This window comes from Mus caroli, unplaced genomic scaffold (assembly GCF_978045245.1).
Source record: "Mus caroli unplaced genomic scaffold, Mus_caroli_1 scaffold_19, whole genome shotgun sequence".
Lineage (NCBI taxonomy): Eukaryota > Metazoa > Chordata > Mammalia > Rodentia > Muridae > Mus > Mus caroli.
This window is the reverse complement of record NW_028227274.1, coordinates 22805769-22825318: the sequence shown is the minus strand read 5'-3', so window position 1 is coordinate 22825318 and position 19550 is coordinate 22805769. Positions and strand designations below refer to the sequence as shown.

At 43.7% G+C, this 19550-nt stretch overlaps 1 protein-coding gene across 2 annotated transcripts in view; it reads right to left on the bottom strand.

Moving 5' to 3' along the window:
* Positions 1-10503: 10503 nt before the first annotated feature.
* Positions 10504-19550, bottom strand: part of Kiaa1328 (KIAA1328 ortholog) — a 324609-nt gene continuing 315562 nt past the window's right edge. For both annotated transcript variants that reach the window (XM_085833650.1, XM_085833651.1), the window contains one exon: positions 10504-14188. In XM_085833650.1, coding sequence (XP_085689776.1) covers positions 13984-14188 — 205 coding nt within the window. In that variant the 3' untranslated portion in view covers positions 10504-13983. The remainder of the gene's footprint in view (positions 14189-19550) is intronic.

Genomic DNA, 19550 nt, shown 5'->3' with positions numbered 1-19550 from the left:
CTAGGGCCTGCGGGAGAGGTCCTCACTGTGACATCATCAGTGTGTGGGAACAATAAAAGCCAGGCCTGTTCAACTCAAGAAAGCTTCAAGTGGCATATCTCAGTCTCCACTGCAAATCCATTTTGGTCTGGGCTTCCTGAGAACTGGTCACAGGGCCTCAGCACAAATATCACAGTCCTGCTCTCCTTTCTGACAAAAGGAAAGGAAGGCTGTCCGACCTGAAGATGGACCCAGCGTTCGGTGATGTTATGCCTCAGGGGAGGAGACAGTGGAGGGAGGGGACACAATGCCAGCTTTGCCACTGAGCCTTTTGCTCTTGGTCCTGCACTCACCAGGACAGTTTGCCTAGATGGATAAGACAGGAGTGTGACTCTTGGAGTCCCTGTCCCAGGAGGAGTGTGTAGGAAGAGGCACTGGAATCTTGCTCTGGGATGTCTCTTACAAGTGCTTTCTGTTGTGGTAAATCCTCAACCCACTTAAGCCCATGCAAAAGTATCCAGTTCGGTTATGATATTTATAAGTTGCACATCTAGATTGGGCAGACCTACCACTGCATTACTCTATTCATCACCTATGAGATCCCTTGCTACGTGTGGCTTATCCAGGCCATATGGTTCTGCTCCATCTTCCTTCCATGTCCTCTTCTTCATCTTTCCTATCTTCCTCCTCTCCTTCCTCTCTTCCCTCATCCTCTAAAACTTTCAGCCCCACCTTTTCCTTCTTCTGCCCAATCACAGGCTCTAGCCTTTATTTGACTAGTTAAAATGGGGAGAAGGTTCACATAAAATCACCTGAGGACATAATGTAGTCCTCTTTGGGGCAGCCCCTCTTGAGAAAACAGAATTAACATCAGAATACAAACAGCACCAGGACAACCCACAGCAGCTTTCCACCCACACTTAGACACCTAAGCTCTAAATACTTTAGATGCCTTGGGGGCAGATGAATGATGCCCTAAACAGGAAAGGATAAGAAACAGGGTTTGCTGGAGACCAGGAGCAGGACTCCAGGGTGACATCTTTGATAGAGGAATACTGGCCTCGTGTTTCTCAGGCTCTTCCTGAGAGAAACCTTCTCCATGCTCTCTCTCTTCCTTGCCTTAGTTCTCAGCATACAACCCTGAAATCTGGTCTAGGGATGGACAGAATCTAAGAGTTCATCATTGTGTGTGGCTGGGGTTAGGGAAGTTATATAGTTTAAAGTGTCTGCAGGAAGGATAGACAGCAGGAGACCATTCATCGTTTTAGAGTATGGCTCATTGCTTCAGTACTGGTTGGCTTCTCCAAAGGGGTGGTGAGCGCAATTATAAGAATAGCTGTAGAGGGCTGGTGAGATGGCTCAGTGGGTAAGGGCACCCGATTGCTCTTCCAAAGGTCCAGAGTTCAAATCCCAGCAACCACATGGTGGCTCACAACCATCCGTAATGAGATCTGGCGCCCTCTTCTGGAGTGTCTGAAGACAGCTACAGTGTACTTACATATAATAAATAAATAAATAAATAAATAAATAAATAAATAAATAAATTAAAAAAAAAAAAGAATAGCTGTAGAGCAACCCCTGGCACCTATGGACCAATCCTCTTCCCACTTTTCCTACAGACACAGGTGCCATTCCATGTGTCTCATCCAGGCCCTGGAAGTGTGGGCCAGAAAAGAAGAGTCCTCTATGTATCAGCAAATATGGGCAGAGCTTTAAAGCTGTGACTCCACTGTGGGGTAGTTCTATGAGAGTAGACTACTGCCCCTAAATTAATCCATGTACCCAGGTCTTCCCAACAGGATGTGAACCCAAGGTATTTTCTAAAAGTTCTCTGGGGAATGAGAGGGTTTATAGGTTTTGAGGCTTGTATCATGTTAAAACTGTGGTTTCTGTAGGATAGTAAGAGCTGAAATATATCATACCAGCTAGAGAAAGCCAATGTCAGCTGACAGTTATTCTCAGGCCTCAGGGTACTTACCTTTGTATATACCTCATACTTTCACCCTTCTGTCTGGGATACTGGCCTGCCCTGTGGCCACATAGGTGCTCTGGTTTAGGGCTGCAGGCCCCCCTAGAGTTGCCATAATAGAAGGGCTGAGATGCTTGTGAGCCACTTCTGCCTCTTCAACACATGCCCATCACCAGAGCCACAGTGTGAACGTGCCAGTTGTATAAAGTAAACCCTGGGCGGCAAGACTACACATCAAGCAACTGCTGTGTGTTCGGTATATTGAGCACAGAATGCTCAATTAACATCCAAGGCAAGGTACAGGGTCCTTGAAAGCTTGCTCTACATTTCCACATTCTGTTCCATACGGTTACAGAGAGCTATGGTTCACTCATTCTTCCCAGCAAAGCAACTTTGATCTAGAGAGAGTCAAGATAGTTCAAGTGAAGCCTACACCAATTTCTGTTTTTTTGTCCTTTAGCTTATAGGCCTCTACTGATATCCTTCCTGATGGGTGAGTTAATAGAGTCCCTATTTGTAAGAGTCAATCTATTCATTACTGTAAACCTTGTATTTCTAGCATAAACTCCAAACAGAGATCCTTTTAGCTACATCCTGCTCCTTGTGTGCCCACCCTCTAACATCCTCTCCCATGAGTGTGTCTGACGCATGTAGCAGACACAAGGAACTTCACTGGCACATGGGTCACTTCTCCTGCTTTACATTGTGTTGAGATCTAACAGGCCGTAAGGACTTGGCCAACATGGTCTCTGCATGGCCATCCTGCAGAGTGGGCCTGCCTTCAGGTATGTCCCTGAGTCCATCTCCAATATCTTGTCAGTCACTGGGCATACCCAAGGACTTGCAAAGTCCTTTCAGAAATTCCTCTACCCTTGGGACATCTCAGCCTCTTCCTCCTTCCCACCCCTGTGCTCATCTCTCACCTTCCTTCACAATGCTGCCAATGTAAAAATATCGAGACCTTTCACTGACTTCCTTCCTGTCTCCTAGATTTTCTAAAGAGCTGGCTTTGTCCCATTCTTCTTCAGTCTTTCCACATTCAGAGCACGGGTACAGTGGGACACAACATGACAGATCCTCTCTTTGACCAGTGTTCCACCATCTCCATCTCTCAGTGAGTGCTAGAAGTGTCTGGGGGAACTTGGCAGCTCCTCTCCAGATACTTCTGGTGTAGGGGCTGTAGTGAATCAGCCTGAATCTACAATCTACCTGCCTGCCTGTCTGCCTGGTAAGGTGGATAAAGGGATATGTGGGAATTGAGCTCAGCTCAGCGCAAGGCAACAGCATCAGACTTGACCATGAGTGCCACTTGGCTATATCCCAGAATAGACTCTCTCCTCAAACACAAATTATTAGCTGCCATTGATGTATCACCTTCAATAGACTATTAACTTCTGGCAGTTAGATTTGTCATCACTCCTGAGTCACTCTGCCTGCAAGGACAAATTATAGATCATTGGGGCTTGTTCCGAAGAGGTACAGGTTTGAAAATGTTTCCTAAGTAGTGCTAATGACATGTGTGGAGTAAGTTGCATAGCTAACATACCCCTCCCACTGGGTTTTGGGCTTCAGTTCTTTGCTTTAAATTCCCATCCGTCATCATAAGCCACCTACCCTCCTCCCTTCAAATTCTCACCACTCTGGCTCCTGCCTCTGGTCCCCAACACTCCCAGCTGCCCCAGACCTGCCTTAGCTAGCTCCTGTTCTCTAGACCACTCATTTAACCCCAGATTTTTTTTCCTGGTAGCCTTTCTATGAATCTCTTTAGGGAATTCTGCTTGACCTCACCTCTGCTGCTGGTGATGGAATTCTAACCAGGAGTTGCAGCATTAGGGGAGGGTGGAAAGGCCTGACTGAGTCAAAGAGCTGAGAGTGTGACAGAACCTCACTCTGTGATGCTTGGGCTGTGACTCAGACCAGGATTTTACTCCCAGTTCCGCCCAGTGCCTTCTGAGTCACTTTGAAAAGTTGGCTAATGTTTGCAAGCCTTGATTTCTTTAAATGGGGATAATACCACCCCAAAAGTGCTGAGAAGTAAAAGCACACACACACACACACACACACACACACACACACACACACACACACACACACACACACACACACACACTCCCGTTTCACTCCCTGCAAATAGGAATCACTAAATACATGTACAGAATGAATATACAATCCTCTCCTTCCCTGCCCTTAATTATATCCCACTGACTGCTGGGATCCTACCCAGAGCTTAAAGTTAACACTATGCTACTCAGGTCATGTTTTGTAAAGCTCAGCCAGCACACAGCACCCTGGGATAATGCTTATCATGCTGGGGGCATATAAATCTGGCTCTTGTTATCCAGGGTTCCCAGTTAGCTGACATCAGATGTACCATGTCCCAGCACCCTCTGCTTTTTCCTTGGTCCATGAGCATCCCCAAGATTGCTTACTTTCTTCTGCTTGTGGCCATCCTCCTGCCTCAGATGGCCTCAAGCTGCAAGCTAATTTGGTAAGCAAAAGGGTACACCAAAGAAGTCTTTGAGCCTGCCTCTGGCTCCTTCTTCCCTCCAGCATCACCAGTTTTCCCAGTTCATATTGGCCCTTTAGTTAGATGCTTGGCATCTTGGTGGCAGTAACTCAGCCCTGCCCCTACCAGTCTATTTCTGCCTGGCCTTGAACTTGCCTCAGTTTTCTAGGATTGAGGCCTATGCTGTCACCATGCTGCAGTTTTACCTTGTTTCTAGCGGGGATAGGCAGAACTAGGCAGTGAATTGCTTTGGCAGTGGCACACTCTGGGATTTCACTGAGCACTTGCTTTTACTGTAGAAACTCCAGTCTGAGGCATGGGTGTAGCTATCATTTGTGGGGTGCTTGCTTTGTGCTAGATGTTGTGGTAAAAGCTACTTAATTAGATTCTCATCATTTTATGATGATTGTGTCATTATCTCTGAAGGGGAAAAATGTGGCTAAAAAAAGGTAAGTCTCTTGATAAGGTTGCCTGTGACAAAGGGCTGTTGTTACACCCCTTGCCTCTCTCTGGCTGTTCCTCTTCCTTGGTGGCATATTCTTTGCATCCCTCCCCCTTTCACCATGTGTCCCATTCCTCCCTTCTTGACACCTATTGCCTTCAGATCCCCATTTGGCTTATACAATGGTTCCATCTATTCTGCATAGCCAACCACTGTGCTTCTTCCTTCTGAGGAATTCATGCTGCAGCTGGACTTCTTGAGGGAAGGAAGGGGTACTCCACATGGCTAGTGTGTGCATAGCTTCTTCTCCCTGGAAGCAACTGGTGGTGACAGGGACAGAAAGGACAGTTTGTGGGGGGGGGAATCCCAAAATCCAAGTTAGCTTCCCTTTTAACAAGAGGAAATGAAAGTAGATGTTACATTTACTAACATTTTCTGCAGCTACTGGGAATGGAAAAGCCTTTTATGCTACATCAGCATTTTCCCAGGATGCTGAACTTGGGGTAGGGGGAGAACCCTAAGATGATTCTTAAGATTGACTGTAGACTGATTCTCCACCACTAAACACTTCTGAAGGTCCTTGTTTCTCTAGCTAAGGCATGAACATGCTTCTTGTCTTCAGGATCTCCACTGTGACTCAGTTTTTCCATGACTCTACTTCTTCCTGGGAACTATTTCTGGGGGCCATGGACTTTGACATGAGATCAAGGGGAGCAGGAACTAGCGGCCATCTTGGTTTTCTGCTCCCTGCTTTCTTTTTGGACATCCAAGAAAGTCCTCAGGAATGAGGTCACTGTGGGTCATTTTTATCAGTGTAGGCAAAATATGTAGCCTTATAAATGAACATGAGGTGCTTTCTGCTGGGCAGGCCCCACAACACTTGCCCTAAGCCTTGCCACACACTGCCCTGTTCAGGGCCTCCTCTCCAACCATCAGACTTGAGCTCTACAGTTCTGCTTTTAAATGAAAATTACTGGGACACAGCATTTTTCCCCCCATGTTCAGCCTTTCAGAGACACATAACATTGAGCTAAGGATTAGGGTGGATAGATTAAGGCCCTGAACACACAGCTATCTTCGAGTGCCTTGTAGAGGTGTTTTAATCTGTAATCCTGGAGGTCATCCTATAAATTGATAGTACTTTCCGTGATGGAAACAACCAGCAACTTGGACAAGGTAGGTAACTTACTCCAAATCACACTGCAAGAAAGCAGCGGGGGCTTGAATTATAAATCAGCTGCTCTTGTCCCCTCAGCTCTAGACAATCACAAGACAACTGGAGGTGAAACCAGGAGGGGCCAGATAGCTAGAGGAGAGAAAGCAAGAAGTAGCCTAGATTGGAGAGGAGGCACCCGAGCCAAGTGTCAGAGGATGAGTGGGTGCTGTGTAGACAAAAACCTGGACGACATGGAAGAACAGAGGACCCCAGACCCGAAGAACTATAGATACCCAGGAAGGGGTAGGGAATATCCTGAGGAAGCAGTGCACTTATCATCTTGATACCACCCAACCTAGTTATTCCCAACACCCCTGAGCCGAAGGATACAGGTAAGTTTCAATGGACTGTGGAGGTCTCAGAGTGTATAGCAGAGCTGGGGCTGAATCCAGGTCTCCTGACAGCAGATCTCTGTCTTAATGTTGCCATTATGCTGGACAGGTCTCCCTATCTAGAGTACTTGTGTGACTCAAGGCTCAGAAGCCTCTTGACTGGATTTTCAAACCTGAAATGCACACAGTCTAACTATGGGCCGGAAGAGTGAAATCAGGCATTCCTTGAGAGGCACAAATCCATCGACATCAGTTTCTTTCTCTGAAGAGCATGCAGGTCTCATGGGTCTCAAGGTTTGTCCCAACTCTAGTGTACCTGAAGCTCTCTGTCAAGAGATAGAAGGGGCAGTAGACAGGAGCAAGCATAGAGGTGGAGCATCGCATGAGTGCTCACAGCCCATCTCATCATAGATGTACTCCCAGACAGAGAAGCTCACATAGAAGTCTTTCCACACCTTTATTAGCTCTGGGCAGAAGACAGCTTGCTCGGCTGGAGACATCCATCCATTCAATCAAGAGCTACTACTGCATTAAATCAGGCCTGGCACAGAGCAGGTACCTAGCTACATTTACTGACTGTACAAAAAGTGGCAGGGGTGGAGGAGATCGTCCATGGCCCATGCCCCATACATTCTCAGCAGTGTCCCCTGTTTACCTGGCCCCATTCTGAATGGAGACCAGAAGTAATCTTCCTTGGGGCAATGGGAGCTCCTGGGGTGATGGTTGCTATCCTGGCATTCCACTGGGACCTTGAAGATTGGTTTGTGGATACAGATCCCCATGCCTCTCTAGATTTCTGACCATTCGACTTCTTTTTGTCCCTTGATTCAGAGTCCAGGGTCTGTTTGTTTCAGAGGACCTCCTGTTTCCTTCAGAGGAAGACCCCTTGGCTGGGTCTATCAGCTGAGTCCCCCTATTCTGCATTGCTTGTGGTTTGCAGCTCCCTCCTCAGTGAACACTTTGAGGACAAGAAGCAAGTTCCCTGCTTTCAGTTTCCTAGCACTAGACTGGTAGGGGGTAAGGCAGGGGTCCAAGTGAAAGACAGGATTTCACTGGGAGGTATGGAAGCTTGCTGGATTATGAAACGAGTTAGTTGAGACACAACATGCATGTGGTCTCAAAAGATCCTCCTCCACTAAGATAGTATTAAAAGGAGTTCCTTTATGATGGAGAAGCCTGCCCAACATCACCTTACCCAGATGATCCAGGCTTGTATTTCCTGGATCAGGATGAAGCTGCCAAGAGCCTTCCATCTGATATCCTGAGGACATAGCATCACTTTTTTTTTTTTTAACTGAATCAAACCATCAGAAAACATCAAATGAGCCCAAAATGGGGAACAGTCAATTAAATAAATGGCTTACACCACTCTAAAGAAACATGACAACTAAATACAATTCATGATTCTGAGTTAAAAACTTCTCCAGAATGTGTCCATTGGTTTGGTTTTTGTAAGGAGTATCAGTGCATCAACTGACAAGAATCAAATGAGGTCTGTGCATTATGTTAGATGATGGTACACTTCAGTTGATTTCCTGATTTTGATCACCATGTTATATAATAAGCTGCCCTCGTTTGCATGAAGTACATGCAAAACTATTTGAAAGGCAGAGGGTATTGGGTCTTCAGTTTACCCTCAAGTATTTTCGAAAATAAGTAATGGTATGGTTGTTTATATGTCTGTGAAAAACAATGAGTGACCAAGCAAATGAGCAACAATGTGAACTCTGAAGACTTGATTAAGACTATACAGGATTTCTTTAAATAATTCCTGCAACCTTTCTACATTCTAAGCTCAACATAAAATAGGTGGGTGCTTCCTATTTAATCTTCACACATTAAGCCCACATGGTGCTGCATATGGATACCAGGACATTAAAAATAAACACTGAAGAAAAAAACCCACAAAATCTCACAACCACTATGGCCAGTGTGAGCAATAGCTGTCCACTGTCCATTCTGCCATTTTTCCTGGAGCAGCCTGACAGAAAGCAGTATCACCCCCTCTGTGTGTGGGGTGAGGTGGAGTGGGTGTTACTCAGCAGGTACTGTCCACCTTTTATTGAGACAGTATCTCTCAGTGGCTAGAAACTTGCCGAATAGGCTAATCTGGGTGTTTAGTAATCTGGGTGTTTCTGCCTCTCCAATGCTGGAATTATAAGTGTGTACAATAACACCTAGCTTTATTTTGAATGTAGGCAGGAAACTTTACTAAGCTGCCTCTTCAGATCTTGCTATTCCAATCTTAACAGAGGGCAGTGCGAATGCGTGTATGAGAGAGGTGGACTGAGGGAGGGGAGAAGAGAAAGGCCACTCACTAGTCATTGACAACGTCCAGAAGGCGTGTCCATAGCTCAGAAGTCCTAGCCCTGGACCAGGTCTCAGCTTTGCCTGCTGCTGACACTCAACTAGGCCGAGGTCTGCAAAGCCAGGTGGACTAAGCAGCCAGGGCCCTGCATGGATAATAAAGTTCCAGTCTGAAGGGGAAAACAGGTAAGCAGCACTCTGAAATTGAGGTGGTGATTTACCCTACTGGGGATTAAGAGGGAGCTGAAGTCCCTGCCTAAGGTGGGACACACAGTAGGAAGCAGCAATGATTAGGAGTTGGTAGCTGGCAGTCATGGGGTCCCTAGCTCTCGATGCTACACAGGGCCTTGCTGATCTGCCAGCCTTCAGATAAATTGTGAAAATGCCCGACGTGCATCCCAGTAAGTATGTGAGCCACCTTTTATCAGATCCCTGGTTTTAGCAAGGAAAGGGCAAAGGCAGGTATGGATATATACATTGTCTATGCTATGTAGGCTGAAACACTCAATTTGGACTGGTGAAGGGATTTGTACAGTACCACACAGACAGGAATTGAGGCTGGGCTGCTAATGACACACTAGGGAATAGTACACTGTGAAAGAGGGTCAGAACCTCACAAGACTCTTCCCATGGCCTTGCTTGGCACAGACCTAAGGCTATTTGGAAGCTTGCTCACTACCTCAGTATTTCTTCTGGTGCTATGATAAAATACTCTGATGAAACAAACTCAAGGAAAAAGAGTTTATTGCAGTTTAGTCCAAGGCAGAGAAGTCAGAAGCTTGAAGCAGCTGGGAAATAGAGACAGACAGACAGATGTGCACTGGTGCTCAGGTCCTATTATACATCCTAGTATCCCTGTCAGGGAATGGTGTTACCCACAGTGGATGAGTCTTCCTGAAAATATTAATATCCCCAGCATTCTCAGCTGTTAACCCAAGTAGATATTCTTTGATGTATACCTGGAAGGCTGTTTCCTAGATGAGACTTGATCCAGCCAAGTTGGCAACACTAGACATCACATTCACCTTAGATCTCCAGCCTCCACACCTTTAAACATCCCATTCCTTTGCCCAGGACAGGCCTGCCATTCAGATTCCTATCTACATTGACCCCAGAGAGACAGCACTGCATTTCATCTTGAATCCAGAGTGATAAACTTCCCAAGACAGTCAAAGTGACTCAGAGTTCACCCAAGATTGGTGATTCCTGAGTTTTTCTCAAATTCCTTGAGAATTTGAGGAAGGCCATGAATCCAGAGGTGAGGAGGAAAGAGGAGGGTTCTAGAAATATGGCTACCAGCCTTTTGCTTTGGACAACAATCTGTCACCATGGGGAGATGTGTTTTTCCTTTCTATCCTAGCCTTACTCTGACGTCTGTCCTGGACAGAACAAGATGTAGGACCACTGGCACCTCTGATCCCACTTCTATGCTCAGTGGCCCTTCCCAAGCTCAGGAGAGAAGCTGTGGGGCTGTAATGCCAGGCAGACCCACCCTGGCATGGCTGGTACTTGCACACCAGGAAGAAGCCCGAACGGACAAGAGTTCTGTTTGCCATCTCGGCTCCAAGTGGGTTTTCTCAGCCTCATTCACCTTTTTCCACCCCTAACACTGTAAATCTCCTTCTGCTATTCTCCAGCTTGATTAAGTAAGCTGTGTCATTCTGAGAAGACATACATAATGGTATGTTAAAGAAAACATGGATCTCTTTATTCATACTCAGAAAAAAATTATCACACTGTAAGAAAGTCTGAATAGCATGAATTTATTATGATGATTTAACATTTCTAGCACTTGAGTTAAAAACGCCCCTCTATAAATAACTGTCCATGGAAAATACAGAAAATTTATACAGTTTACCATTTCCCAATGCTACATAAATCCAACAAGTTAAAATCTCAGAGTAGGTCTGAAGAACTGAGGGCTCACCTCATCTCACTGGGATAAACATGGTCTCCCTCATCTCAGCAGCCTACTGGCCACCTCAGGACCTAAAGCTGAAAAGGGTGTGGAGGAGAGGGTGGGCAGCACCTGGGAAAAAGAAAGAGGGAGCTTTGGGTGGGAGTCCACTGTGAGCAACTGTGTATGCTAGTGCCAACTTGTTGTCAGCCAATCAGGTATCAGACTACAGAGGAGGGGCGTGGGTGTCAGCTCTGGAATGAGGCTGTCTGGCCAACCACCTCTGTACTTCTCTAACACTAACACTGCTTCCTGCCTTTGGGCTATTGGTTGCTCCATGTTCAAATGAGATGTGTCTCAATGCCCTCCAACTGCCAGATTCACGTTCTTGGGAACTTTGACTTTCTCATTCTGGGTTTTCTCTGGTCTAGGTTTTTAGGGCTAGGTCATCAGGTCAGGCCTAAAATCTGCAGGTAGAGTTATCATTCTCAAGATATCAGTAACTCACCTGCATATATGTATGTTGCAAATGGTGAAGTTGGCTTCTCCAATATAGCACATGTTAGTCTGACTACCTGGAACTCTAATAAGAAAGACAAAAGTACCCAGTACAATGTGTCAGAATGAGGAGGCCATAACAGAGGCTTTGGACTTGCCACATGGCCAGTCTTTTGATACTGCAACATGATGACATGATTTATTATATACAATATTCATGTTTGAGAGCTGCACAATGAAGTTACACACAAAAAAGTGAAAAATAAAAATAACAACAACACAACTCAAAAAGTTTTAAGTAAATTTACAAATTTGTGTTAGGCCACATTCACAGCTATCCTTGACCATATGTGGCCCATAGGACATATCTGCAAATCTTCCTAGAGCCAGCAGTACACAGTGCCAAGTACATAAGGAAAATTTCACAAAGTGGTAACAACTTAGTCTCAAGTTATTCACCCTGAAGGACCTGGAAAGAGAGGTGTGTCATTGGGACATGTCTAACAATGGGGAACAAAGGAGAGAAGGTAATAGGGGCAGATGATGCAGCAGAAGGACATGGGGCCAGAGACAGACAGCTTCTCTACGGCTGTGCCCCTTGTCCTGTAAGCCCTGGGGAGTTCATTTTTAAGTAGGGGAGTTAGAAATCTTAAGTTTAGAAGAAAATGTTAATCATTACAGATAAGGGACTGAGGAGGGAGCAGTGGAAGTGTCCCATGGCCCACCATCTCCAGTTCTCTCTTCTGGCCCTCTTTTTCTCCTTTATGAGAGAGCTGCGTGCAACATGAGATTGTACCAAGGCTGCAAATAGAATTAGGCATGGTTCCTTTCCTTCCTTCTTCCCACTACTCTCATGTGCTACCAATCCATGTGGCTGACAAATAATGACTGGACAGTAGAAAATAGTCTCTGAGAGTTTGGACATTGACTCAAAATAGGAAAGAGAAATAAAGAAAAGAACAATGACCCCCATGTCCTCCTCTGGGTTTGAACTGCTCCTATCTGGTGACCTTGGTGAATCAATCTTGTTAAACCAAATTTTCATTATTGAATGCAGTTTTGCTTTGAAGAAACATCTAGGGGCTGGCCAAAGAAGTCCCGACCAACTATTGAAGAGAGCATTATCAGGGAGCCCCATGGCTTCTCCTTTCTTCCCATCCTTCTGTGGGACAGGCTACCATCAGGTCAAACCCCAATACTCTACAACAACACATCTATCTGACAGGAAATTTAATACAAATTAAAATGTTAGCATGTACCATTCACTCAATAACAAAGTCACTAGGTTTTACATTTGTGCGTGTGTATGTGTGTGCATAGAAATGCCTGCAGGCGAAAGAAGGCAACTGGTAGGGCCATGAAGTATGAAAAGTGTGCTGACTGATGCTCCCCTGAAAATTCTTTTTTTCTCTTCCAAACTTCCCCTGCTGGTGAAGAAGCAATTAAATTCTATTCACTGGCATGCCATTGCAAGAAAGCTTTAGTGTTTAGGCTGTTTATAACTCTTCTACAGGTTAATGATCTTCTTAAAGAGGTCTGATTCTCTTTCTTTCCCTCTGGAGACATAATAGAGTAGTGAGATTACTGATGCTCAGAACAGCGACTATGGTTATAGCAGGTCTAAAGAAGTAGGTATTGTTAAGCTGTCTTTGACACATACGATAGAGAAAAGATGTTTTTGGAAACGCAACTGAGAAAATGGCCATTTCTACCACTCCAAAGGCATATCCTAAAGGTGTTTGAAGTGGAATAAGCCTGTTCTAGTTACTCTCAGAGTGACTTTGAAAAGGAAATTGGAATCTGCAATGAACTTTCCCTTTCCAAAGGGAATGACCACAAGTAATTAGTCTTGCCCTTGCCTTTGCCTCAGAGGAAGAGTATGAGATAGGGAGGCTCGAAGGAAGGGGAGCCTGAGTGGACTCAAAAGGACTAAGCTCAGCCTGAAGAGAAAAGATTTAGATCTGGGTCAAGAAGGATAATCAGCAGAGCTTACTTAGACTCAGTGCATCCATGGGTGCTCAGAGTAGGACTATTCATCCTTATGCCATGAGGTGGGGGTAGAAGGAGCCTGCCAACCTGCAGCCACTTGATACCACTCTTTCTCTAGTGCCATCTTCCTCAGACACAACCACAGATTGTGCAAGAACCACCGACATTGAGGTCAACAAGAAACATCCAGCATGGGACACTAGAGCGGTGGTTGCCTGGATACTGGTAAATTTCCCCAGGCAGCCATCCCACATGTGGTTAGTTTAATGCCACTCTCTGCTTGGGAACTTCCCTCTAAGTCATTAAGCCTTTTGGTTTAAGGGGTGGCAATGACCAGGTTGATGATCACTATGACCCACAAGTATTGGTCCCATGCAAGATGATACTAGGGTCATCAACTTTAATTTCAGAATGAAGAGCCACACTTAGCGTTAGTGAGAAGCGAAGTGCCTTTCTGAAGTGGTCCCTTTCATATTTAAGAGGTCTGTCAATGGGAAAGTTTTTCCTTCTGTAAAGAGTCAACTTTTTGCAGTAGTAAATTGAAAACACTCTTAAAAATGACACTAGACATTCATGGAGTCTGCCACACAGAAAGTATCCTAAATTTCTAATTTCTGTTTGGTATAGAAAAGATCCTACCCCTAGGCGACCTCTTTTCTGCTGACTGGTCTGACAAAAAACCACCCTGATTTGTTAGAATGGTTTCTATATTCAATACCATAAAAGGGTGCCAGCAAGAGGTCTCCATGAAAGGAGAGACTTGGCTACTTTCCAATTTAACATCCTACATCAATATGGAGAAGAACCCAAATATTTCCTGTGGAAATTCTGTAGTATGTGCTTCAGAGTCATATGAAAAATATGTCTTCCAGAATCTGATTCTCCTCCAGATCTTCGGGGCTCCTACGGGTCCCCACTTTCTTCCAGATAGATTTCTGAGGGGTAGGTCGGCGAGTACTCCATGTCCCTGCTGCTCTGGAGGGATGGGGCTCAGATTTGGGAGCAGAATTTGGGCTCAGAGATTGAACCAAATCCAAAAGAGATGTCTCATACCTGTAAGACAGCCAGAGAAAACAGGGTTAGAGCACTAGAACACTAGGATACAAAAACCCTCAGAGGTACCCAGGCCAAGAATTTGACCACAGAGCTCAACACAGGGAAATTTTAGGGGGAAAAGCCCCAGGAAGGGTTTGAACACAAGGCTCCTGTTACTGTCTGTAAGCTTCATCTGATTTTATAAGTGAGGAAACTGAGGTCCATAAAAATGAGTCAAGGGTTTGAACCAAGGCCCCTTTGACTTCCTAGAGTAATATATTCAGTTTTCTGTCAAGATTAACATATACAATAGTGGTGACATATGTCTTTATTCCTAGCAATGGGGGGAGAGGGATGTAGAGGCAGTAAGTTTGAGGCCAGTATGGTTGACACAGTAAGTTCCAGACCAGCCTAGTCTACATAGTGAGATCAGAGCCTGAAGGAACAACCATCCAGAGACTGCCACTTGGGGATTCACCCCATAAACAACCACAAAACCCAGTCACTAGGCAGATGCCAACAAGAGCCTGCTGACAGGAGCCTGATATAGCTGTCTCCTGCGAAGCTCTGCCAGTGCCTGGCAAATACAGAAGTGGATGCTCACAGTCATCCATTGGATGGAGCACAAGGTCCCCAATGAAGGAGCCAGAGAAATACCCAGGGAGCTGAAGAGGACTGAAGGAACATCAATATGAACTAACCAGTACACCCAGAGCTCCTTAGAACTATACCGCCAATCAAAGAAAACACATGGTGGAACTTGTGGCTCTAGCTATATATGTAGCAGAGTATGGTCTAATCAGTCATCAATGAGAGGAGAGGCCCTTGGTCCTGTGAAGGCTCTAGGCCCCAGTATAAGGGAATGCTAAGACCAGGAATGGGAGTAGGTGGGTTGGGGAGCAGGGGGAGGGGGAAGGGGATAGGGGATTTTTGGAGGGGAAACTAGGAAAGGGGATAACATTTGAAATGTAAATAAAGAAGTATCTAATAATAAAAAAGAAAAATACTAAGAAATACAAAAAATTAATAATAAGGCAAAGATAGCAAAAGAGAAAGATTGACACCTCAACTATGTATTAATTTTATAGGCTATTAGTAGCTGTAATCATGCTATCTTTTTTTTCAATGAATAAATCTAATTTATGAATTTACATTCATCTAATATATCAATACCCACTTTTATGGATCTGCTGTTAAGCAAAATACAAATTAATTCCTGTCTTTGGGTTTGTGAAGAGACACCATGGCCAAGGCAACTCTTATAAAGGAAAACACTTAATCAGGGCTCGCTTACAGCTTCAAAGGCTTAGTCCACTCTCACCATGGTAGAAGCATCGCAGCATCCAGGCAGATATGATGATGGAGAAAGACCTGAGAGTTCTACATCCTGATCTGTAGACTTTAAAAGCGGACTGTTCCATTGGGCATAACTGGTTCATATACAAGATTTCAAAGCCTGCTCCAGCAGTGACATACTTCATCCATCAAGTCCATACCTACTCCAATAAGGCCACATCTCTTTTTTTTTTTTTTGGTTTTTCGAGACAGGGTTTCTCTGTTTAGCCCTGGCTGTCCTGGAACTCACTTTGTAGACCAGGCTGGCCTCGAACTCAGAAATCCACCTGCCTCTGCCTCCCAAGTGCTGGGATTAAAGGCGTGCGCCACCACACCCGGCTCAAGGCCACATCTCTTAATAGTGCCACCCCTCTCTATTGGTCATGCATTCAAACACATCAGTCTATAGGGGCTACATTTATTCAAACCACTACACTTCCTATGTGATATCACATTAAGTACCAGAAAACAAGTGTCATTATCAGTCCAGATTATATGAATGTGGTTCAGTATGATGAAATAATATGGTAGAGACTATAGAGTTGGTTAGCTTGTCTTATGGCTGTTTGGTATCTGAATAATATTATAATCCCTTACCCAGATTTACAAAAAAAAAAAAAAAACAAAAAAAACAAAACATTCCTTGAAACATATTGGTTTGTCTGTGTTTCAGCCATAGACATGAATTCCATTGCTTCTGAATGGCAGAGAGTCTGTGCTCCTGACTTTTCTAGGTACATAGCTGACTTTATGAGCTTCACTATAGCAGAGTGATGAGCAAAAACCTTGTTTGGTCTGCTCTGCTAGTCCCATCTTGATCTGTGCTGATATAGAACTAATTCTATTCCTATAAAGCTAGATATAACTAGAGCCTTACTTTCCATTTGCTTGCTCCTGATCTAACAAGATGCAGGCACAAAACTTCAGAGAGGACACAACCTACACTGATTTGACTTGGCTCCATACTACCAATTTTAGAGCCAGTCTGACAGGGTGTGCTAGAATAGCACAAAGACAAATTATTTCTAGGTTCATTCCATAGGCTGCTCTGGATGGGAAGCCCCTCCCCACAGGCTACCCCAATAAGAAAGCATTCTCCCTTAGTTGCCCATGATCAAAAGCATTATTCCAAGGATGCCCTGATGAAAAGCATCTCTCCATTCACTGCCCCAAATGAGAACAACTTCTCTATAGGCTGTTAAGATGAATCACCATGATGACAGAGATTTCCTTCTCCTTTCTGATGTTTTGCAATTTCATTAAACCTCTCTTAGTTTCATTTTTATTACCAATCCTGCCAGGATTCAATCCTTAGCTTCCATCTCTTAGGTGATTTTATCCATTCTTATGGCTAATAGCATCTACATGTCAATGACTACCAAAGGCAGGTAAACAACACTGGTCTTAAGTTCCAGAATCATACAGTCAACTGATACCTGATACTTTTATTCAAATGTGCAACAGGAATTTCAAGCAACTATGTGGAGCAGCTCACCACCCTCTATGACTCCAGCTCCAGAGGAATCCAATGCTTCTGGTCTCTGCAGGCACCTGCATTTATTTGCACATAACCACATGCATACACACATATACATAATTAAAAATAATAGAAATAAATCTTAGAAAGCCCTGTTATTCTTGATCCCTACCTGAACCTGCATGAGTTGTAGTCTCTATTTAAGAGGGTCTTCCAGATCTTTCTTGTTCTCTCTGTCCATGGTTGTTTTAATTTAAGAATCACCATCTCAAAACTGGTCTTCTAAAACGACTATAATTTCATAGACATTTGTTTTATGACATTTTATTTTACTTTAATTACTTTTGTCCCCTTCAATAATATGTGATTTGCTGTCATTAGAAAATATCACCACAGGCCACTTTACATATATGTACTTCTTTCCCTTATAGTTTTTGGTTGAATTTATTAGAACCACTATCAGACCTGTAGCAAATACTAATGTCAAAACAATTCAATGTTTTATAATAGTTATCAAAGGAGATTTTTTTTCCTTCAGGAAAAATTGACTGTCAGTTCTGAATTTACACAAAATTATGACAAACCAAACAACAACAAAAAAAATGGAAATAAAAAGTCTTTATCGTTGCTAAATCTCTGAACTACTGTCATAGGTCAGGGTATTCATCCTTTACTTTTGAGAAAAATTCATGGAACTGATGATGTTAAATCTGTGAAAACAAAGGAATTTCACCACCAGCACTACTGATTCAACAACACACAGTAAATCCAAATGTTTTCCCTTACAGTAGCTGCTTCTTAACAACACAATGAATACCATGAATTAAATGCCTTGCATTTTCACAAGATCTGTAAATTCTCTTCTTCAACAAAAATACTATCAGCTGTAGCTCATCAGACTCCACTATAGGTTGTACTGAATTAGCATTATCTCAACTGTTTTGAAAATATTCTTGTCTCTGGCTGTTCCACACAAGTTATCCACAGGGTTGACCAGTTTTTATTCTTTGTCACTCTCTCCAACTCTAACATCAGTTGTGCCGTAAAAGCTAAAAGAAAAACATCATAAATAATTTGACTCTCTGACCATTGATGCTCCTGCTGGAGCCAGTTCAGTCAACATAGGGGGAGTGAGGATGATTATATGAAAGGCAGAAAGAAGATGGGAGAGACAGATATGGGAGGGCTGCTGGTCAATACCATGCCAGCAACAAGGGTATTTTCTGAGTGCCTTTTAAAGGCAAGCAACACAAAGGTTCACCAACTCCAGGAAGATAAACTCTACAAATGCTTATAAGGTGAATTTATGGTATACAATAACTATGTTTGACTAAGGCCATTTCCTTCTGGCTGGGAGAGTCTCTTAGGGATATATGTGTATGTGGAGGAACTTGGCAGGATAAAATGCACATCTTAATTAACTAAAAAAAAAAAGATGTCAGCAGACTCATTCATGATTAATTATAATCAAGAAGTGAGTCAAACAAGTCCAGATGTGCTCTCCACATGTCCCCCTTTTTTATCTATACAAGTTGAAGCTGTTTTAGTTGTTGGCACAGAAATTCTGTGCCTGTCTTAGGCATTCCCTCAAGATGTATGGACGGACCTTACCGGTCATCAGTACATGAATCCTACCATTCATACCCTGTCTTAGGTTGATCCACCACTGAGAGAATCTTATCGTCTTTTATTTAATCTATAAGAGGCACTTTATCAGTCATGGAGCAGTAAGTTGTGCTTGTCTTAGGTTGCCATCTGAAAACACAGCCCTTACCCATCATTGGCACATGAATAATCTTATAGATGACCTGTCTTAGGTTGAGAAGGTTTTCAGTACTATCTTACCAGTCATTGAGCACCAACTTCTGCTAGGGAAGACATTGGAGCTCCAACTCATGTAACTCTACTTTGGCATCTGTAACAGCTTTGGTTTCTTTCAAAAGAACAGGTAATAGACATGTCATAAAGAGGATCATAAAGCCAAGCCCTGCTCTGCACAATAGGGGAGAATAAAATGAGGACCATGAAGGAAAAACAGTCTGTAGATTTTTTCAGAATATCAGTTTCAATGCTAGCAGCATCAAAAGACAAAGGCTTTGTGTTTCTTAAACTTACAATCTCCTTATGCAGGCTAATAAATCTAAAGAAATATTAGTATTATGCCATATAACTTAAAGGTGCCTTTTTACTTTGGTCCGATTATGCTGACTCTCCTTATAGATTTTTGGAGTTATATAAATCCATATGTAGTGAGAAAGACATTACAAGTGGCTTCTGACTTTCATTCTTTGTACCTTATCTCCCATTATCTACAGTCTATCATTTAATGAGTCAATTCTTTGTTCTCAGCACCTACTGAAATCCTCTTGTATGCTCGGGGCATTGGTTACATTCTCTGCAGGATGATTAACTAAACTAGCTGTTTGTACCTTGTGTGCTGAAGCTAATGCAGAAGTAGTAGCAGTGGCTATGAGAATTATGAAAGCAACAACACCGACAGTGATTAGCCCAACCATATGTTTGCTCCTTGCCAGAGCATGATCTAATTCTTCCAGTATTTGTAAGCCT